Raw genomic sequence first — 16,900 nt, 5'->3', positions numbered from 1 at the left:
ACATGGTCCAACCTAATTTCCTAAATCCAAGCCCATAATCCTAAGCCCAATACCCACTAACCTAACCCTAAAACCCTAATTAAACTAGACAAAAACCTAGAATCCCAAGGAGGAGGATCAGCCGTTTTTCCCATGAAAAGAACTTGGGATATCATCTTCTTGAAAAGAAGCAGCCATCGCCATTTTTCTTCTGCTTGATTTCTTCAACGCCAACCAGCCATATACACTGGACTAAGATCCTAAGACCTAGAGAGCTAGTCGTTTTTTTCTAGGATTTGAAACCCTAAGACCATCTTCAACCTTAGAACACCCCTAAAAAACGAGCTGTTGCTTCTTTATCTCTAACATAAGACCCCAAGCAATGAACCCTAGAGGAACTCTAACCTTCAACGACCAACAACAAGCAGCCGCTGCTGCTTCTTCAACCCTTAACAAGCCATATTCTTCCTCTATTTTTAGCCATGTGAGGTCACTTTATCCACTTGAACTCTAACTGAAAATCAGCAGCGACCATAACCCCAAACACACCCGAAAATCACCTAAAAAACCAACCAAAGAACTACATTAAACCACACCTTAGAGCAGTCCCGTTTGCACCTAAAACACAACATTTTTAGTCGGGTTCGAGTCGAAGTTTTCCGACGAGCTTTTCCCGGCGAGTTTCGAGGTTCCGACGTGGTCTCTTGTTAGCGGATTTGTTCACTGTTAGCTTCTTCAGCGTGCTTTTCTTTGTATATTTTGAAAGCTAATAAAGGTTCGTTTTCTTTTTCCTTATTGTTTCAAAATTACAAGTGATCTCATGTATTCTTTTTTAAGTGCTTTATTTGTGTCCATGCTCTTTTGATTTGCATATTCTGATGTTTGGATGACTGTCTGTTTGCTTGATAGTAGCTTAAAAAGTCTATTAATTGGATCCTTCTTGTTGTTTGTTATTCCTTAATAAAAATGGAGATTAAGTGGCTGAAGGAAATGTGTTAAGATAACTCCCGCTAAAGCTAAGAGTATAAAGCAGTATATACAAAAACTATCCTTGGCATATGGGAAACTGCTAATATGTTTAACATAAGTGAAGAGGAGAATTACTTTTTAGCACAAGGAGAAGATTCACATTATAACGTTGTTGTTCCTAAGTTGTGCCATCCAAATCCGAGGTTACTTCTTGTCACAAAAGGTGTGAAGTTTTTTTCTGTTATTCCAAGGAATTCTGTAGACGAGTTAAGGTTTTGAAGTTGGATGTTGGGGACACCTGCAGTGTTGGAGATACTTTTGTAGCTAGAAGATTGTCACAACTAGCATATGATATTTCTTTGCACCAGGATGACAATAAACTAAAAGAGTCCCTCAAGTTCAAATTTTCGTTGGATGTGCTCAAGAAATTTCAGCAATATATACAAAAAGTTTTTTTTTGTTATTGTAAAGGTTCTGTAGTGTTAATGGATTTGAAGTTGTTGATAAACTAATTGTTGCATTTGGATTCTTGCTGACTATATTTGAATGAGTTTACCAGGTCTAGATTCTAGAAAAACACTTGACTGTACCCATAGTAGTTAGATTTCAGAAGTGGGGTTGCTAATTGGAAGTAGCCAGCAATATGAATCCATAGATGAAATAATTTCCATAACTCTTGGCCTTACGATAATCTCAAACCTTAGAAAAATAATCAACTCACGAATATCGTAGCTTGCTTTAGGCGCGATTAATAAAATTATCACAACTACGGGTACGGTTCCCGTGACGTAGTTGTGATACATAATTTTCAAATTCGGGGGTATATTTATGTGACCCAGCCACAACTTCTAATAACGTTAATAAATTAAAAATGTTGTAGATCGTGGGTACGGTTTCCGTGACACGATTCACAATGTGTATCAAACAAACAAGTGTACGACAATCGTAACTTGTTCCAGAATAATTCCATAAATGGTTAAAAGTGGTTATAAAGCTAAAATACACAATAGGTTTAACACATGTAGTAAATTAGATAATTAGGCCAATATTAATAGTTAAGTGGCCGTGCTCGAACCACAGAACCCGGGAATGCCTAACACCTTCTCCCGGGTTAACAGAATTCCTTACATAGAATTTCTGGTTTCGCAGGCTTTTAAATAAAGTCGATTTTTCTCGATTTGGGATTTGAAATAAACCGGTGACTTGGGACACCATAATAAATTATCCCAAGTGGCGACTCTAAAATTAAATAAAATAATCCCATTTCGAATAGTGTCACTTTAATTGGAAAACTCCCTTATATACCCCTCGGGTGGTAAAAAGGAGGTGTGACACCGGGTTCTTGGCCAAATGATCGGCCAAGGCTTGGGCTTTCATCACAGTCCGGGTCACATAGACGATGTTGAACTCTGTGAGCAAAATATGCCACTTTGCAAGTCTTCTTGTGGGCATAGGCTTCTGAAAGATATACTTTAGAGGATCCACGCGAGAAATGAGGTAAGTAGTGTCGGACAACAGATAATGCTTCAACTTTTGTTCCACCCAAGTCAAGGCGCAACAGGTCCTTTCAAGGAGAGTATACTTGACCTCATAAGAAGTGAACTTCTTGCTGAGATAATAAATGGTCTGCTCCTTCTTGCAAGTGATATCGTGTTGGCCCAACACACAACCAAACAAATTATCCAGGACTGTCAAATAAAGAATTAAAGGTCTCCAGGTTCCGGCGGGACTAGAACAGGTGGGTTTGAGAGGTACCTCTTGATCTTGTCGAATGCCTCCTGACACTCGTCAGTCCATTTGACCGCAACATCCTTCTTTAGCAACTTAAAGATGGGCTCACAAGTCGTTGTGAGTTGAGCGATAAACCTGCTGATGTAGTTTAACCGCCCGAGCAGACTCATCACCTCAGTCTTGTTCTTTGGCGGTGGCAATTCCTGGATAGCCTTAATCTTCGACGGATCCAACTCAATACCTCGCCGACTGACTATGAATCCCAACAGTTTTCTAGATGGGACACCAAATGCACATTTTGCCGGGTTGAGCTTGAGGTTGTACTTGCGGAGCCTTCGGAAAAACATTCTCAAGTCCTCAACATGGTCGGACTGCTTCATGGACTTTATGATCATATCATCTACATAGACCTCAATCTCCTTATGTATCATGTCATGAAATATGGTAGTCATTGCCCTCATGTAAGTTGCCCTAGAGTTTTTCAAACCAAATGGCATTACCCGGTAGAAATATGTTCCCTGGCGTGATGAACGCTGTCTTTTCTGCATCTTCCTCATCCATCAAGATCTGGTGATATCTCGCGTAGCAATCCACAAAAGACCCGATTTCATGCTTGGCACAGTTATCAATCAAAATGTGGATATTTGGCAATGGGAAGTTATCTTTTTGGACTTGGTTTGTTGAGATTGTGATAATCAATGCACACACTGGTCTTACCATCCTTCTTTGGTATAGGCACAACATTAGCTAACCAAGTGGGATGCCGAGTGACTCGAATGACCTTTGCATCCTACTGTTTTGTGATTTCTTCCTTGATCTTCACACTCATGTCAGTCTTGAACTTCCTTAACTTCTGCTTGACAGGAGGGAATGCCGGATCACTGGGCAATTTGTGAACTACCAGGTCAGTACTCAAACCCGGCATGTCATCATATGACCATGCAAAAATATCTTTATATTCAAACAGTGCTTTGATTATTTCTTCCTTGATTTGTGGTTCCAGGTGTACACTTATCTTGGTTTCCCTGATATTATCTGGATCCCCTAAATTGATTGCTTCAGTTTCATTCAAATTAGGCTTGGGTTTCTCTTCAAAATGATTTAGTTCTTTACTAATTTCCTCGAATGCTGCTTCTTCATCATATTCCGTTTCATCATCACACTCTACTTCTTGGATTATTATTTTAGAGTTATATTGGCTTTTAAGACTTGGCCGAAAATTCCTCATGCATGTCATGTCATTGAAACCAGCATAAAAGGAACTGTACAAAGAAAGACAAAAATGACACTATCAGGAGTAATGGAAAAAGGGAAATTGCATTTCATTGAAAATAAAGGATAGAAGGGTTTGTACATCAAAACAAGCGAAAAATAAAAATCTGGATTACAACCTTGGAATAACTCAGATAATATAAAGGTTAACAAAGCAAACTACCAAAACTCCTTCCGAGTAGGGAGAGAAGTAGCCTTCCAATTGTCAAGTTTCACTTTTTGCCCAATAAACTGCACATCTGCTTTGCTGGAACCTTCCCCAATTTCCACCATGTTCACCTCATTAAACAAACTTTGGAACCTTTCAATTAGCTCTTCATCAAAGTCAACCACATGCTTTGGGACTGCTGATACTGGGCGCTTCTTGACCCCTGGCTTGACGAAGGACCTGGAAGGGCATGAGATAGGCTTAGGGAGTGACCATGCTTTCTTCTTCAACATTTTAGCCCTCTTCACCTCGTCCCCTGTGGTCTTGAATCCCAGACCAAACTTTCCCAGATTTTCAGGTAGAGACACTGGCTGCACGATACCTTGTAAAGATGCGCCCAGACCTTTGCCCGGCACAAAACCATTCTTCAGCATTTCACTTGCTACCATGACGGATGCGGAGGCCAACTTTGGACCTGGAATACACTCCCCTTCCAGAATCTTCTCAACTGGCACTGTTTCGGAAACTTGGTAGAACCATGGCCCTTCATCATCTCCAGCTTCAATAAATGGGACAGATGTATCATTGTAAGCACATAAGTTCTCATCACCATGCACAACAATTTCCTGTCTATCCCACTCAAACTTTACCATCTGGTGCAGGAAAGAAGGAATTGCCTTGGAAACATGTATCCAAGGCCTACCGAACAGTAAATTATAGGAAACGACCACATATACCACCTAGAACTCCATGGTAAATTCAATGGGTCCTATTGTCAATTCGAGCACAATATCGCCAACGGAATCTTTTCCCTCTCCGTCAACTGTTTCATGATGGAGTAATCCTGTACCTTCATTTTTCTCAAAAATTCTTCTGTCTCCTCCTCGGTAACTGGTTTCTTTACCGGAATCGGGTTGTCTTTGAGTGGCTTAGCTTTCCTTAATTCCTCTGGAGTAAAGCATCTCCCCGAACGAGACAACCCCTGGGTTTTATTAACTCCTTCTTCCACTTCTTTCCCTTTATAAGTTACAATCACTTGCTTGTAATTCCATGGAACAACCTTGGTGTTATCTACCGGCAGCTGGGTCACCAGTTTAATAATAATAGGGTCAATGCGAGCCCCTTCCACGATTATGACAGGCTTACTTGCTGCCCCCGACACAACCACTTTTGGCTTTCCTTGCTTCGCTTCAACATCATCTGGGGACCCTTTCACAACTAATATAGGCAGCTTAACATCGGACGGGCTTAGCTTATCCGTCAGCCCTTCAGCTGTCGAGGATGTTGCATTTGTAACAACTGGAGTTTTGACTGAATTACTTTCATTGGCACGGATCATCATGACAGACTACGAAGGCTTCTTAGGCTCCCCATCCTTATACACTATCTCAATCATGTGCATTTCAGCATGGGCTGGCAATGGATTTTGATTGATGTTTGGAGCTTCCGGGCTCTGGACCACAATTTGGTTTGTATCGATAAGCTCTTGGATGGCGCTCTTCAAATGCCAACACTTTTTTGTGTCGTGCCCTGGAGCATCAGAACAATATGCACATATGAGGGAATAATCCAGGTTCTTTGGAGGGGGATTTGGTAATTTGACTCAATCGGCCTCAGAACATCTAACTGCCTCAACCTCTGAAACAAACTGGCATACTCCCCAAGCGGGGTGAAAGTTTGCTTCCGCTGCTGCCTTTCCTTTCTATACTCCAGCCTGGGTCGAAAGCTTGGACCATTAGGGTTTCGATATGTTTGTGGAGGTGGGTAAGGATTTTGTGGAGCTGGTGCATGCCATTGCGGGTATGGAGGGGGTTGAGCATATGACTGTGCGCGGTGGACGTGGTATTGGGGTGGTATGACTGAATACTGAGGGTCTGGTGGCGGAAAGTAGTGTTGGGGTGGATTATATGGAGCTTGGGTGTAGGTTTGAGGGTGGGGTCGAGGCTGGGTGTAATGGTGTGGCGAACCCCTCGGGCAATGCCACGATCCTGAGACGGCCATAGTAACATCCTCTTACTTCTTTTTCCCTGACACACCCCGGTGCCATTCTGGATTGCTTTGATGGCGGAGTAACTCATGATCTCGCTCGATTTGAGTCCTTCCCCTACCATTCCTCCCATCTTCACTACATTGAAAGACTTACCTATGGCCGAGATCAGATGACCAAAGTAAGTAAGCTCCAAGTCCTGAAGAAAGTACCCCACCATTTCATCTTCCTCCATTGGAGGGTTGACTCGCGCCGCCTGTTCTCTCCACCGGAAACCATACTCCCTGAAACTTTCACTGGGCTTTTTCTCTATCTTAGTCAAGGATAGGTGATCTGGGACAATTTCTACATTGTACTGGAAATGCCGAGCGAAAGCCTGAGCCAAGTCATCCCAAGTGTACCACCTGCTGTTATCCTGGCGGTTGTACCACTCCAATGCTGCACCAATCAAACTTTGACTAAAATATGCCATCAACAATTAACTTTTCCCACCAGCACCCCTCATTTTGCTGAAAAATCCTCTTAAGTGGGCCACAGGGTCTCCATGCCCGACATACAAATCAAACTTGGGCATTTTGAATCCGGCAGGTAGCTGGACATCAGGAAACAAGCACAAATCCTTATAAGCCACACTCACTTGGCCACCTAATCCGTGCATATTTCTCAGCGACTGCTCCAAGCTCTTTACCTTCCTAAATATCTCCTCTTGCTCCGTGTTTTTGGGTGGCATCTCAGTTTCGACAGGAAGTTCAAGGTGAGGAGTGTAGGAGTAGTGATCCAGGACTTTGAAGGTGGGCTCTGGGGCATAGTACTGGTTATCTTGGGCTTGGAATGTTGGCTCACTAGAAGATCGATGGAGAGTATCTCGCGGAGGCGCTACGAAGACAGGGGTAGCTGGCGGAGTAGGGTATGTGGTTGCTTTGGCTGGGGGAGCTTGGATGGTTTGGGAAGAGGTGCCAGGATAGTGGTGGTAAGGGGTGAAGCTTGGTGCGTGTTGCGGGGATAGATCAACAATGGTGGGCTCTTGAGATTGAGCTAGTGGTGGGATGAAAGCAGGGTTGGCAGGGTATGACGGTGGAGGATGCCCCTTAATCCATGCCTGGTACATTTCGGCCATTTGGTGCTTCAGCTTGTGTACCTCTTCTTTCAAACCAGACTCAGATTCCTCCATCTCTCTCGGCGGGTCAATAACACTCGCGTCCAATTCTTTGCTAGCCATGATCGCCTTGTGTTTAGACCTGGTATTATATGGTTGGCTTGCCAGAATGCCCAACAAACTAACCACCTTCCTGTAGTCAATGACAACAGCAAAACTTGTTAGTGTTTAAGAGTTTAACAGATATGCAATCGCACGTTTGGTATGCATGCACCTAAATAGTTGAACGCTTCTATCGTGTATTTGAACGGTTGCATGCTTCATCACGGCCTTAACTAACTCTTTTCACTTTACACTTTCTTTTCTTTCACTCATCACTATTAATTTCTCACTTGGTTCCTGTCACTTCCCTTTTATTTTTGTACTTTCTTTTGGGCTCTTGTTTTGCCACTCCTTCTTTCCACTCAATTTTCTTTCCTCTCTTTTCATTTTATGGTTATGATCGAATCCTATGGGGATTGCCTACGTATCATGTCGCCGCATGAATCAGATCATTACGTACTTCAGGGGGATCGGGAATAAAGTAAATAAACTAACTCTTTTTTTTTTTAATTTTAAAAAATTCTTTTTAATTAAGAGAATATTTTTGGATTTCGATTTTTTTTTTCGGAATTTTGAAATAAAAACTTCTAAAGAAGAAAAGAAATATATTAGTTTTGTTTTCTGGACTTTTTATCTTGAATTTATAGAAGAAAGACTTCTAAAAAAAAGAAAATATTTTGAATCTTGAACTTTTGTTTAAATTTTCGAAAGAAGAATGAAAATATTTTTGAGATTTTGAGAATAAATTAAAAGAAAATATTTTTGGATTTTTTTTTTTTGTAAAAATTGAGGTAAAAAATAAAGACTTTCTATAAAAGGAGAACATTTTTTGGATTTTTTTTTGAAAATTGCGGGCCAGAACCGATGAGGTTTGCCTACGTATCTCACATCCGGTGAGAATTAGACCCGCATAGTTCAGCAAATTTCGACGTAACAGAAAAATATGATTATTTGAAACGGCTTTCCTTTTTTTTTTCAAAATTTTGGCAGAGTTTCGGGGTATTCTGGATACCGAGATTTTCATAAACGGGTGATCTCTCTCTCTCTTGCCTCAATCTTGGGTTTTCTTGATTTTTCTTCCCTATTCTAGAAGCCGGTCAACATGCAAATCGGAGCAAATAAAAGCACAAGTAGCACATAAGATGCATCAGGATGGTCTTTTATTTCGGGTACACCTAACCTAGACGGACCCAACCCCTGTGTTGAGTCCCCAAAGTCAAATGCACGTGATGCAAACAAGCGTCCCTGCTAGGGATCCGGCATGAGGCTATGTTTTTCTAGGTTTAAAACCTGGGTGTATTGTTCTAGACCTGACTTACCCGAGCGGACAACTCGAGCCAAGGGGGGGCAACGTACCGGGAATACAGAAGCTTCACCGGCTTTGCAACTTGTCCGAACCTCGTTCTAAAATTGGGATATGACTCTAACAGAAAAGAAGTCACACGAAGTGCACATTTCACGACCCAAGTTCGCCCTCCGTGAACAGTCGTGACGGCACCTGTTCCCTACGACTAGGTAAGCCTAACAAATGCGGAAAAGAAACAATTGCGGAAAGAAAATAATTAACAAAACCGAGATAACAAAACGAAACAGTGTTTAAGATGCCGCCCGGCATATAGCAGTACAAGAATCTCAATCTAACACTCCCAAAATCCGGAACCCCATGAATCACAAGCTAAGAGTACATAAAAGGCTCTAACTCCAGAAATGTCTATCAACAAGGAAGATATAGAAGGGCTATACTAGTACAGAGAATAGAAAGGGACTCCTCGGTCTGCGGATGCGGCAGATATACCTCGAAGTCTCTACAGAAGCGCCTCGCCTCAAGGGTGATAAGACTGAGTGGAAGTACCTGGATCTGCACACGCAAAAACATGTGCAGGAAAGGGCATGAGTACACCACAGCGGTACCCAGTAAGTGCCAAGCCTAACCTCGGTCGAGTAGTGATGAGGAAGGTCAGGGCCCTACCGGTCATATACAACAATATATAAGGAAGATGAGTAGTAGTAAAGAAATACAGATAATGAGAGAAACAACAACCACAACCAAGGCAAATAATCACAGAAGGTATACAACTCAACATCGAGATAACAACCGGGGGTCTACCAGGATCCCGTCCTCTAGCCCCAAAAGTAAATAATCAGTGGATCTCCTGAGTGCTGTCCTGTTGTCTATCACTGTGCAGGGGGATCTACCGAAATACCACATCCGTAGTCCCAAATAAACAAACAAGGGGGATCTACCGGGAATCGCCCGTAGTCCCGATGTAAACACGCAGCAACAACACAAGAATAATCAACTCAATTCAATTTAATATAAAAATAGACAGGTAATTCTAACCTAGCATGCTGCACAGAGTTCAGATAAGGCAAGTTGAGCAAGTAGGCAATTTAGTCATTTAGGCATGCTTTCCTAACAGTAAGCCTAAAGTTCAAGTAGTGTAAACAGTGAAGAAAAATATGAAATTACAGATACTTAAATGAAAAACAGGATTTTCAACAATCAAGACAAGTACGCGCTCGTCACCTCACGTACAAGGCATTTCAAATATCACAGTACCAAATCCTAAGGGGAGTTCCCCCACACAAGGTTAGACAAGCCACTTACCTCGAACCAGCTCAATCAAATCTATACCACATTCTTGCCACGAGTATCCGACTCCAAATGGACAAAATCTATTCAAAGTAATTACATAATGTAAATAACACTTCAAGTAACTAATTCAACTAATTAATTCTAAGCTAATACGCAAAATTAGGAAAAATGACCAAAACGCCACCCAGGCCCACGTCTCGGAATCGGGTAAAATTTACAAATTCGAGATCCTCACACTCTCACGAGTTCAGTCATACCAAAGTACCAAAATCGGACCTCAAATGGTCCCTCAAATCACCACTCAAAGCTCTCCAATTAACCAAGCCCTAACCCCCAATTTACCACTGATTTTCCTTCAAATTTCATGCTTACAATGATAAAAATCACCATAATAACGAGCTTAAGGACCAAAGACCATACCTCAATGAATCCCTCTGAAAATCTCCCATGAAAATGCCCTCCAAAGCTTCACCCCGAATAAAAAATTGAGAGAAATGGTCAAAAATCGCGAAGGGTGGAATTTATAGTTTCTGCCCCAGTAAAATCGCACCTGCGGTTAAATAGTCTACCTGCGGACCCGCACCTGCGGTCCGAGGTGCGCACCTGCGAACTTCACTTAAAACACCAGGGCTGCACCTGCGCAAGAAATCCAGCATCTGCGCAATCGCAGGTGCGACCAGGACCTCGCTTCTGCGATCCCAGCCTGCCCCTCCCTTGGCTGCATCTGCGGCTTCCTATACGGTCCTGCGTGCCCGCACCTGCGGTCCCCTAGCCACAGGTGTGGTCATGACAGCAACAGAACTCCTTCAGCTGCCAAACTCAACTCAAAATCACCCGTTAACCACCCGAAATCACCCCGAGGCCCCTGGGACCTCAACCAAAGGCACGAGCAAGTCATATACCACCTTCCAAACTTGTACCAATCCTCAAAACACCTAAAACAACATCGAAACATCAAATTAACCATGGATTCAAGCCTAAAAACTCTAAAGACTTCCGAATTCCGCTTTTGATCAAAAAGTCTATCAAACCTCGTCCGAATGACCTGAAACTTTGCACACACATCCTAAATGACACAACGGACCTACTGCGACTTCCGGAACTCCATTCTGACCCCGATATCAAAATCTCACTACCAAACCGGAAACTTCAAAAATTCAACTTTTGGCATTTCAAGCCTAATTAAGCTACGAACTCCCAAAACACAATCCAAGTATGCCCCTAAGCCCGAAATCACCCAACGGAGCTAAAAGAACCGACGAGATTCCATTCCGAGGCCATCTTTACACTGCTCCGACTACGGTCTAAAATCTAAAGCTTAAACTCTTATTTAGGTACTAAGTGTCCCAAAACACTCCGAAACTCAAAACGAAACTTCCCGACAACTCAGAATAGCAGAAATAAACACGGGAAATTAGTTAATAGGGGATCAAGGCGTTAATTCTTAAAATGACCGGCCGGGTCGTTACATCCTCCCCCTCTTAAAATATTCGTTCGTCCTCGAATAAGCATAAAGACATACCTGAAGTAGTGAAAAGATGAGGGTAACGGCTGCGCATATCCTGCTCCGTCTCCCAAGTGGCCTCCTCCACCGGCTGACCCCACCACCGAACCTTCACCGATGCAATGTTCTTTGACCTCAGCTTTCGAACCTGCCTGTCCAATATCGCCATTGGCTCATCAACATAAGATAGATCCTTGTCCAACTGGACTGAACTGAAATCCAACACGTGCGACGGATCACTGTGATACCTCCGGAGCATCAAAACATGAAATACCGGATGAACTCCTGCCAAGCTGGGAGGTAAGGCAAGATCATAAGCAACCTCCCCAACACGCCGCAATATCTCAAAAGGGCCAATAAATCTCGGACTCAATTTCCCTTTCTTCCGAAATCTCATAATGCCTTTCATAGGTGAAACCCGTAGCAAAACCCGCTCTCCAACCATATAGGAAACATCACGAACCTTCTGGTCTGCATAACTCTTCTGTCTGGACTGGGCTGTACGAAGTCTATCCTGAATCACCTTGACTTTCTCCAAGGCATCCTGTACTAAGTCTGTGCCCAATAATCTAGCCTCGCCCGGCTCGAACCAACCCACTGGGGACCTACACCGCCTACCATACAAGGCCTCATACGGTGCCATTTGAATGCTAGACTGATAGCTGTTGTTGTAAGCAAACTCAGCCAGTGGCAAGAACTAATCCCAAGAACCTCCAAACTCCATCACACACGCACAGAGCATATTCTCAAGAATCTGAATGGTGCGCTCGGACTGTCCGTCCGTCTAGGGGTGAAATGTTGTGCTTAACTCTACTCGAGTGCCCAACTCATGCTGTACGACCCTCCAGAACCGTGCTGTGAACTGAGTACCTCTATCTGAAATAATAGAAACTGAATACCATGTATACGGACAATCTCCCGGATATAAATCTACGCCAACCGCTCCAAAGAATATGTGGTACACTTAGGAATGAAATGCGCGGACTTGGTCAGCCGATCCACAATCACCCAAATGGCATCGAACTTCTTCAAAGTCCGTGGGAGCCCAACTACGAAGTCCATGGTGATCCGCTCCCACTTCTATTTCGAAATCTCTATCTGCTGAAGGAATCCACCCGGTCTCTGGTGCTCATACTTTACCTGCTAACAATTGAGGCACCGAGCTACAAACCCAACTATATCTTTCTTCATCCGCCTCCACCAATAGTGCTATCTCAAATCCTGATACATCTTCACGGCACCCGGATGGATGGAGTACCGCAAACTATGGGCCTTCTCTAGAATCAAGTCCCGAAGCCCATCAACATTGGGTACACAAACCCGACACTGTATCCTCAATACCCCGTCATCACCAATGGTCACATCTCTGGCATCACCCTGTAGAACACGGTCCCTGAGGGCACACAAATGAAGGTCATCAAACTGTCGCTCTCGATTACGATCGAACAAGGAAGACCAAGAAACCACACAACAAGGACCCGACTAGGCTCCGAAAGATCCAATCTCACAAACTGACTGGCTAAGGCCTGAACATCCATCGCCATGGGCCTCTCTGCTGCTGGTAAATAAGCCAAACTCCCTAAACTCAAAGCATTGACCACCACATTGGCCATGCCCGGGTGATACAAAATAGTGATATCATAGTCCTTCAACAGCTCTAACCACCTCCTTTGACGCAAATTAAGGTCCTTCTGCTTGAACAGATGCTGCAAACTCCGATGATCAGTATAAATCTCATAAGGCACACCGTACAAATAACGACGCAAGATCTTCAAGGCGTGAACAATAGCAGCTAACTCAAGATCGTGGACATGATAATTCTTCTCATGAACCTTCAACTGTCTGGATGCGTAGGCAATCACCCTACCGTCCTGCATCAATAGCGCTCCAAGGCCAATCCTCGAGGCATCACAATAGACAGTATAAGACCCCGAACCGGTAGGCAATATAAAAATTGGGGCTGTAGCCAATGCTGCCTTGAGCTTCTAAATGCTCTCCTCACACTCTTCCGTCCACTGGAACGGAGCACCCTTCTGGGTCAGTCTGGTCATAGGTGCTGCAATGGATGAAAATCCCTCAACAAATCGACGGTAATAACCCGCCAAGCCAAGAAAACTACGGATCTTTGTAGCTGAGGATGGTCTGGGCCAACTCTGCACTGCTTCCACTTTCTTCAAATCCACCTTTATCCCCTCACTAGATACCACGTGACCCAAGAATGCCACGGAATCCAACCAAAACTCACATTTCGAGAACGTAGCATGTAATTTCTTCTATCTCAAAGTCTGAAGCATTGTCCTCAGGTGCTGCTCATGATCTTCCCGACTCCGGGAATATACTAGAATGTCATCAATAAATACAATGACGAATGAGTCAATATATGGCCGGAATACACTGTGCATCAAATGCATAAAGGCTGTTGGGGCATTGGTCAGCCCAAATGACATAACAAGGAACTCGTAATGACCATACCGAGTCCTGAAGGCAGTCTTCGGTATATCTGGCTCCCGAATCTTTAACTGATGATAGCCTGAACGCTTAGAAAACACACAAGCACCATGTAACTGATCAAATAGGTCATCAATACGAGGCAAAGAATAATGATTCTTCACTGTAACCTTGTTCAACTGGCGATAATCAATACACATACGCATAGAACCATCCTTCTTCTTCACAAATAAGATAGGAGTACCCCAAGGTGATACATTGTGCCGAATGAAACCCTTATCAAGCAATTCCTATAACTGCTCCTTCAATTCCTTCAACTCAGGAAGAGCCATACGGTACGGAGGAATAGAAATGGGCTGAGTGCCCGGCAACAGATCAATGCCAAAATCAATGTCTCTATCGGGCGGCATGCCCAAAAGATCAGCTGGAAGCACATCAGAGAAATCCCGTACTACTAGGACTGAATCAACTATAGGGGTATCAATACTGACATCTCTCACGTAAGCTAGATACGCGTTACACCCCTTTTTAACCATACGGTGAGCCTTAAGAAATAAAATAACTCTATTGGAAATATGATCTAAGGTACCCCTCCACTCTACTCGCGGTACATCTGGCATAGCCAGCGTCACGGTTTTCACTTGACAATCAAGAATAGCATAATAGGGTGATAACTAGTCGATGCCCAGAATAATATCAAAGTCTACCATGCTGAGAAATAATAGATCGGATCTGGTCTCAAAACCACTAAGAGCAATCAAACACGATCGATAAACGCGGTCCACAACAAGAGAATCTCCAACAAGAGTAGAAACATAAATAGGAGAACTCAAAGAATCCCGAGATACACCCAAATACGGGGCAAAATAAGAGGACACATAAGAATAAGTGGAGCCTGGATCGAATAGAACCGATGCATCTCTATGACAGACCAGGATAGACCTGTGATGACAGAATGGGGGGCAACAGCCTCAGTACGGGCAGGAAGAGCATAGTATCTGGCTTGGCCTCCCCTTCTAGGGCATCCTCTACCTCTAGCTGGCGGGGCAGGTGGGGTAGCAACTGGTGCTGTAATCATAGCCTGAGAACTCTACGGAGCATGCTGTGGCTGAGAAGTCTGTGATGCTGCACCCCTCCCAAGCCTAGGGCAATCCCTCACCATATGGCGGGTGTTGCCACAGTCAAAACAAGCTCTGGGAGGTCATGGCGGCTGTGACTGGCTCGGGCCAGGTCTGCTGGACTGACCACTATTGATACCCAATTTTTTCCTATATATTTTTAATATGCAAAATACTTTCAAAATAGCATGTGCATGCATATATAAATATGTCCAAATGTTTTACTATTTTTCCTTACTTTTTAAAGATTCTTTTAATCAATTTATTGCCCTATTTTATCCAGAAAAACCCAATAATTATTTCCAAAATTATCATTTTGGTAATTCATTTATTGGATTCTCATATATATGCTAAAATATAGCTAAGATAATTTTTACATATTTTTACAAATTTATTTAGTATTTTTAAAGCTAAATTGCATATAATTGTAATATTAGCCTCTTTTAGATTTAATTACGTTTATATCTATAAAAATTAAGTCCAGTAGTTTTAATTTGATAATTATGTACTATTAGTCATTTTAGTACCTTTAATTTATTTCCAGAAATTATTTTACTATTTTTTATAAATCAAATAGGGAAAAGTGGCTATTTAAATGTTAGCCAATTTTTATTTCAATTTTAGCCTGATTTGGCACCCCAATTAAACCCAATCTGAGGCCCAATCACCCTGACCCAATCCCCGTTTAATCCAACCCAAGCCCGTCTTCATAACCCACCCACTCGCCCGCTTTAATCCAGGCCGTTGATCATTCAGATCAACGGCCAACAGCAATCCTTACCTTTTTTAATTCAAGCGACCCCTAACCCTAACCCCATTTCATACACTCCGCCGCCTCTGAATCCCCTTCTCTCTCAATCCTCTTTCAAACCCCTCTCAAACCCTAGCCGCCGCCCTCAACTACAACCCTAAAATCTCCCAAATCAATGGCTTCCAAGGTCATCGGAGGCCTGTATCCACCTCCTATGGCTTCTACATGCCCGGTTATCATGGTTTCAAGGCTAGATCCTAGAAAAGTTTGGTCCGGAACATGGTCATTTTTAGTTTATGACTGTTCTTCGGTTGTCTCTGACCTTTCTCCGGCCAGCCATGGCAATTCGAGTCTGACTCTTGACTCTCCTGCTTAGATCGATGGTTTTTAAAGCCTTTCTCACCACTTGGGGTTCTTCTGAAACCCTAACCTTTAAGGTTCTTCCGATTTCTTTTAGATCTATGTTTGCTCTAAACTTCTAAACGTTTTTCTCAAAGTTTCTTCTAAAACTCTACCTTCAAAACCCCTTATCTTTTCCGATTAGGGTTTTTGCTAAGTTATTTCGAAGCTTTCTCTGATTTTTGACATGTTCTGCTGTGTTTCCTTATGTCGTTCTTCTACTGGAGTTAGCATGTTAAAAGCCTTAATTTCATTTGATTTTTATGAATCTATTTTTTAATATTCATTTGATTATTTCTAGACTCGATTGGTGTTGAAAACCCTAAGTTTGGGTTCATTCGAGTTTCTGAGACTATTTGTTGTGTGATTTACTTGTTCGTCATCTTAGAGTTCGATTGGTTTCAAAAACCCCTAATTTCTTTGGGGCATATTCGAGCTTCTGAAGTTGCTTGTGCAACTCATCTCTTTGAAGTTGCTCGACTGGATTTGAAATCTTTTTGTTTCAACATTTGTTTCTTTATGTGATTTTGACTTCCTGCTATCATTGAAACTCGACTATACTTTTTCAGAAGAGCCTTTTTACTTGACCCTTTGCATGCTTCTGATACTCTCTCTTTTCTCTATTACTAAGTTAATGAAGTTGACCTATGTGACTACCATGTCTCGATAGTTCACTATCTACTGACTATGTGATTGTTATTGCATGCTGCTTCTCTTTGCCATAGTTTGGCCTCGCATGCCTAATGTTTATGCACTCTATTTATATGTTGAATTCCCCTCTTAAATGACCTTCAATTTAG

The 16,900-nt window shown here is 42.7% G+C and overlaps 1 protein-coding gene across 1 annotated transcript; it reads right to left on the bottom strand.

Annotated features, from left to right (window-relative positions):
• Positions 1 to 5,447: 5,447 nt before the first annotated feature.
• On the bottom strand, positions 5,448 to 6,100 carry LOC109216115 (alpha/beta-gliadin clone PW1215-like). Its single transcript, XM_019380245.1, has 2 exons — positions 5,749 to 6,100; positions 5,448 to 5,629 (listed from the first exon to the last, which is right to left on the bottom strand). The coding sequence occupies exons 1-2, from the start codon at positions 6,098 to 6,100 to the stop codon at positions 5,448 to 5,450; spliced, it is 534 nt and encodes a 177-aa protein (XP_019235790.1).
• Positions 6,101 to 16,900: the final 10,800 nt, after the last annotated feature.

This window comes from Nicotiana attenuata, unplaced genomic scaffold, assembly GCF_001879085.1.
Source record: "Nicotiana attenuata strain UT unplaced genomic scaffold, NIATTr2, whole genome shotgun sequence".
Taxonomy (NCBI): Eukaryota; Viridiplantae; Streptophyta; class Magnoliopsida; order Solanales; family Solanaceae; genus Nicotiana; species Nicotiana attenuata.
The sequence above is the reverse complement of the archived record's forward strand: the minus strand, read 5'-3'. Positions and strand labels throughout refer to the sequence as shown.

Coding starts and splice junctions, on each gene's coding strand:
- LOC109216115 (XM_019380245.1), bottom strand. CDS start 6,100: ATGGCCGTCTCAGGATCGTGGCATTGCCCGAGGGGTTCGCCACACCAT. Junction 5,630..5,748: donor CCCGCTTGGGGAGTATGCCA/GTTTGTTTCAGA, acceptor CTGATGCTCCAG/GGCACGACACAAAAAAGTGT.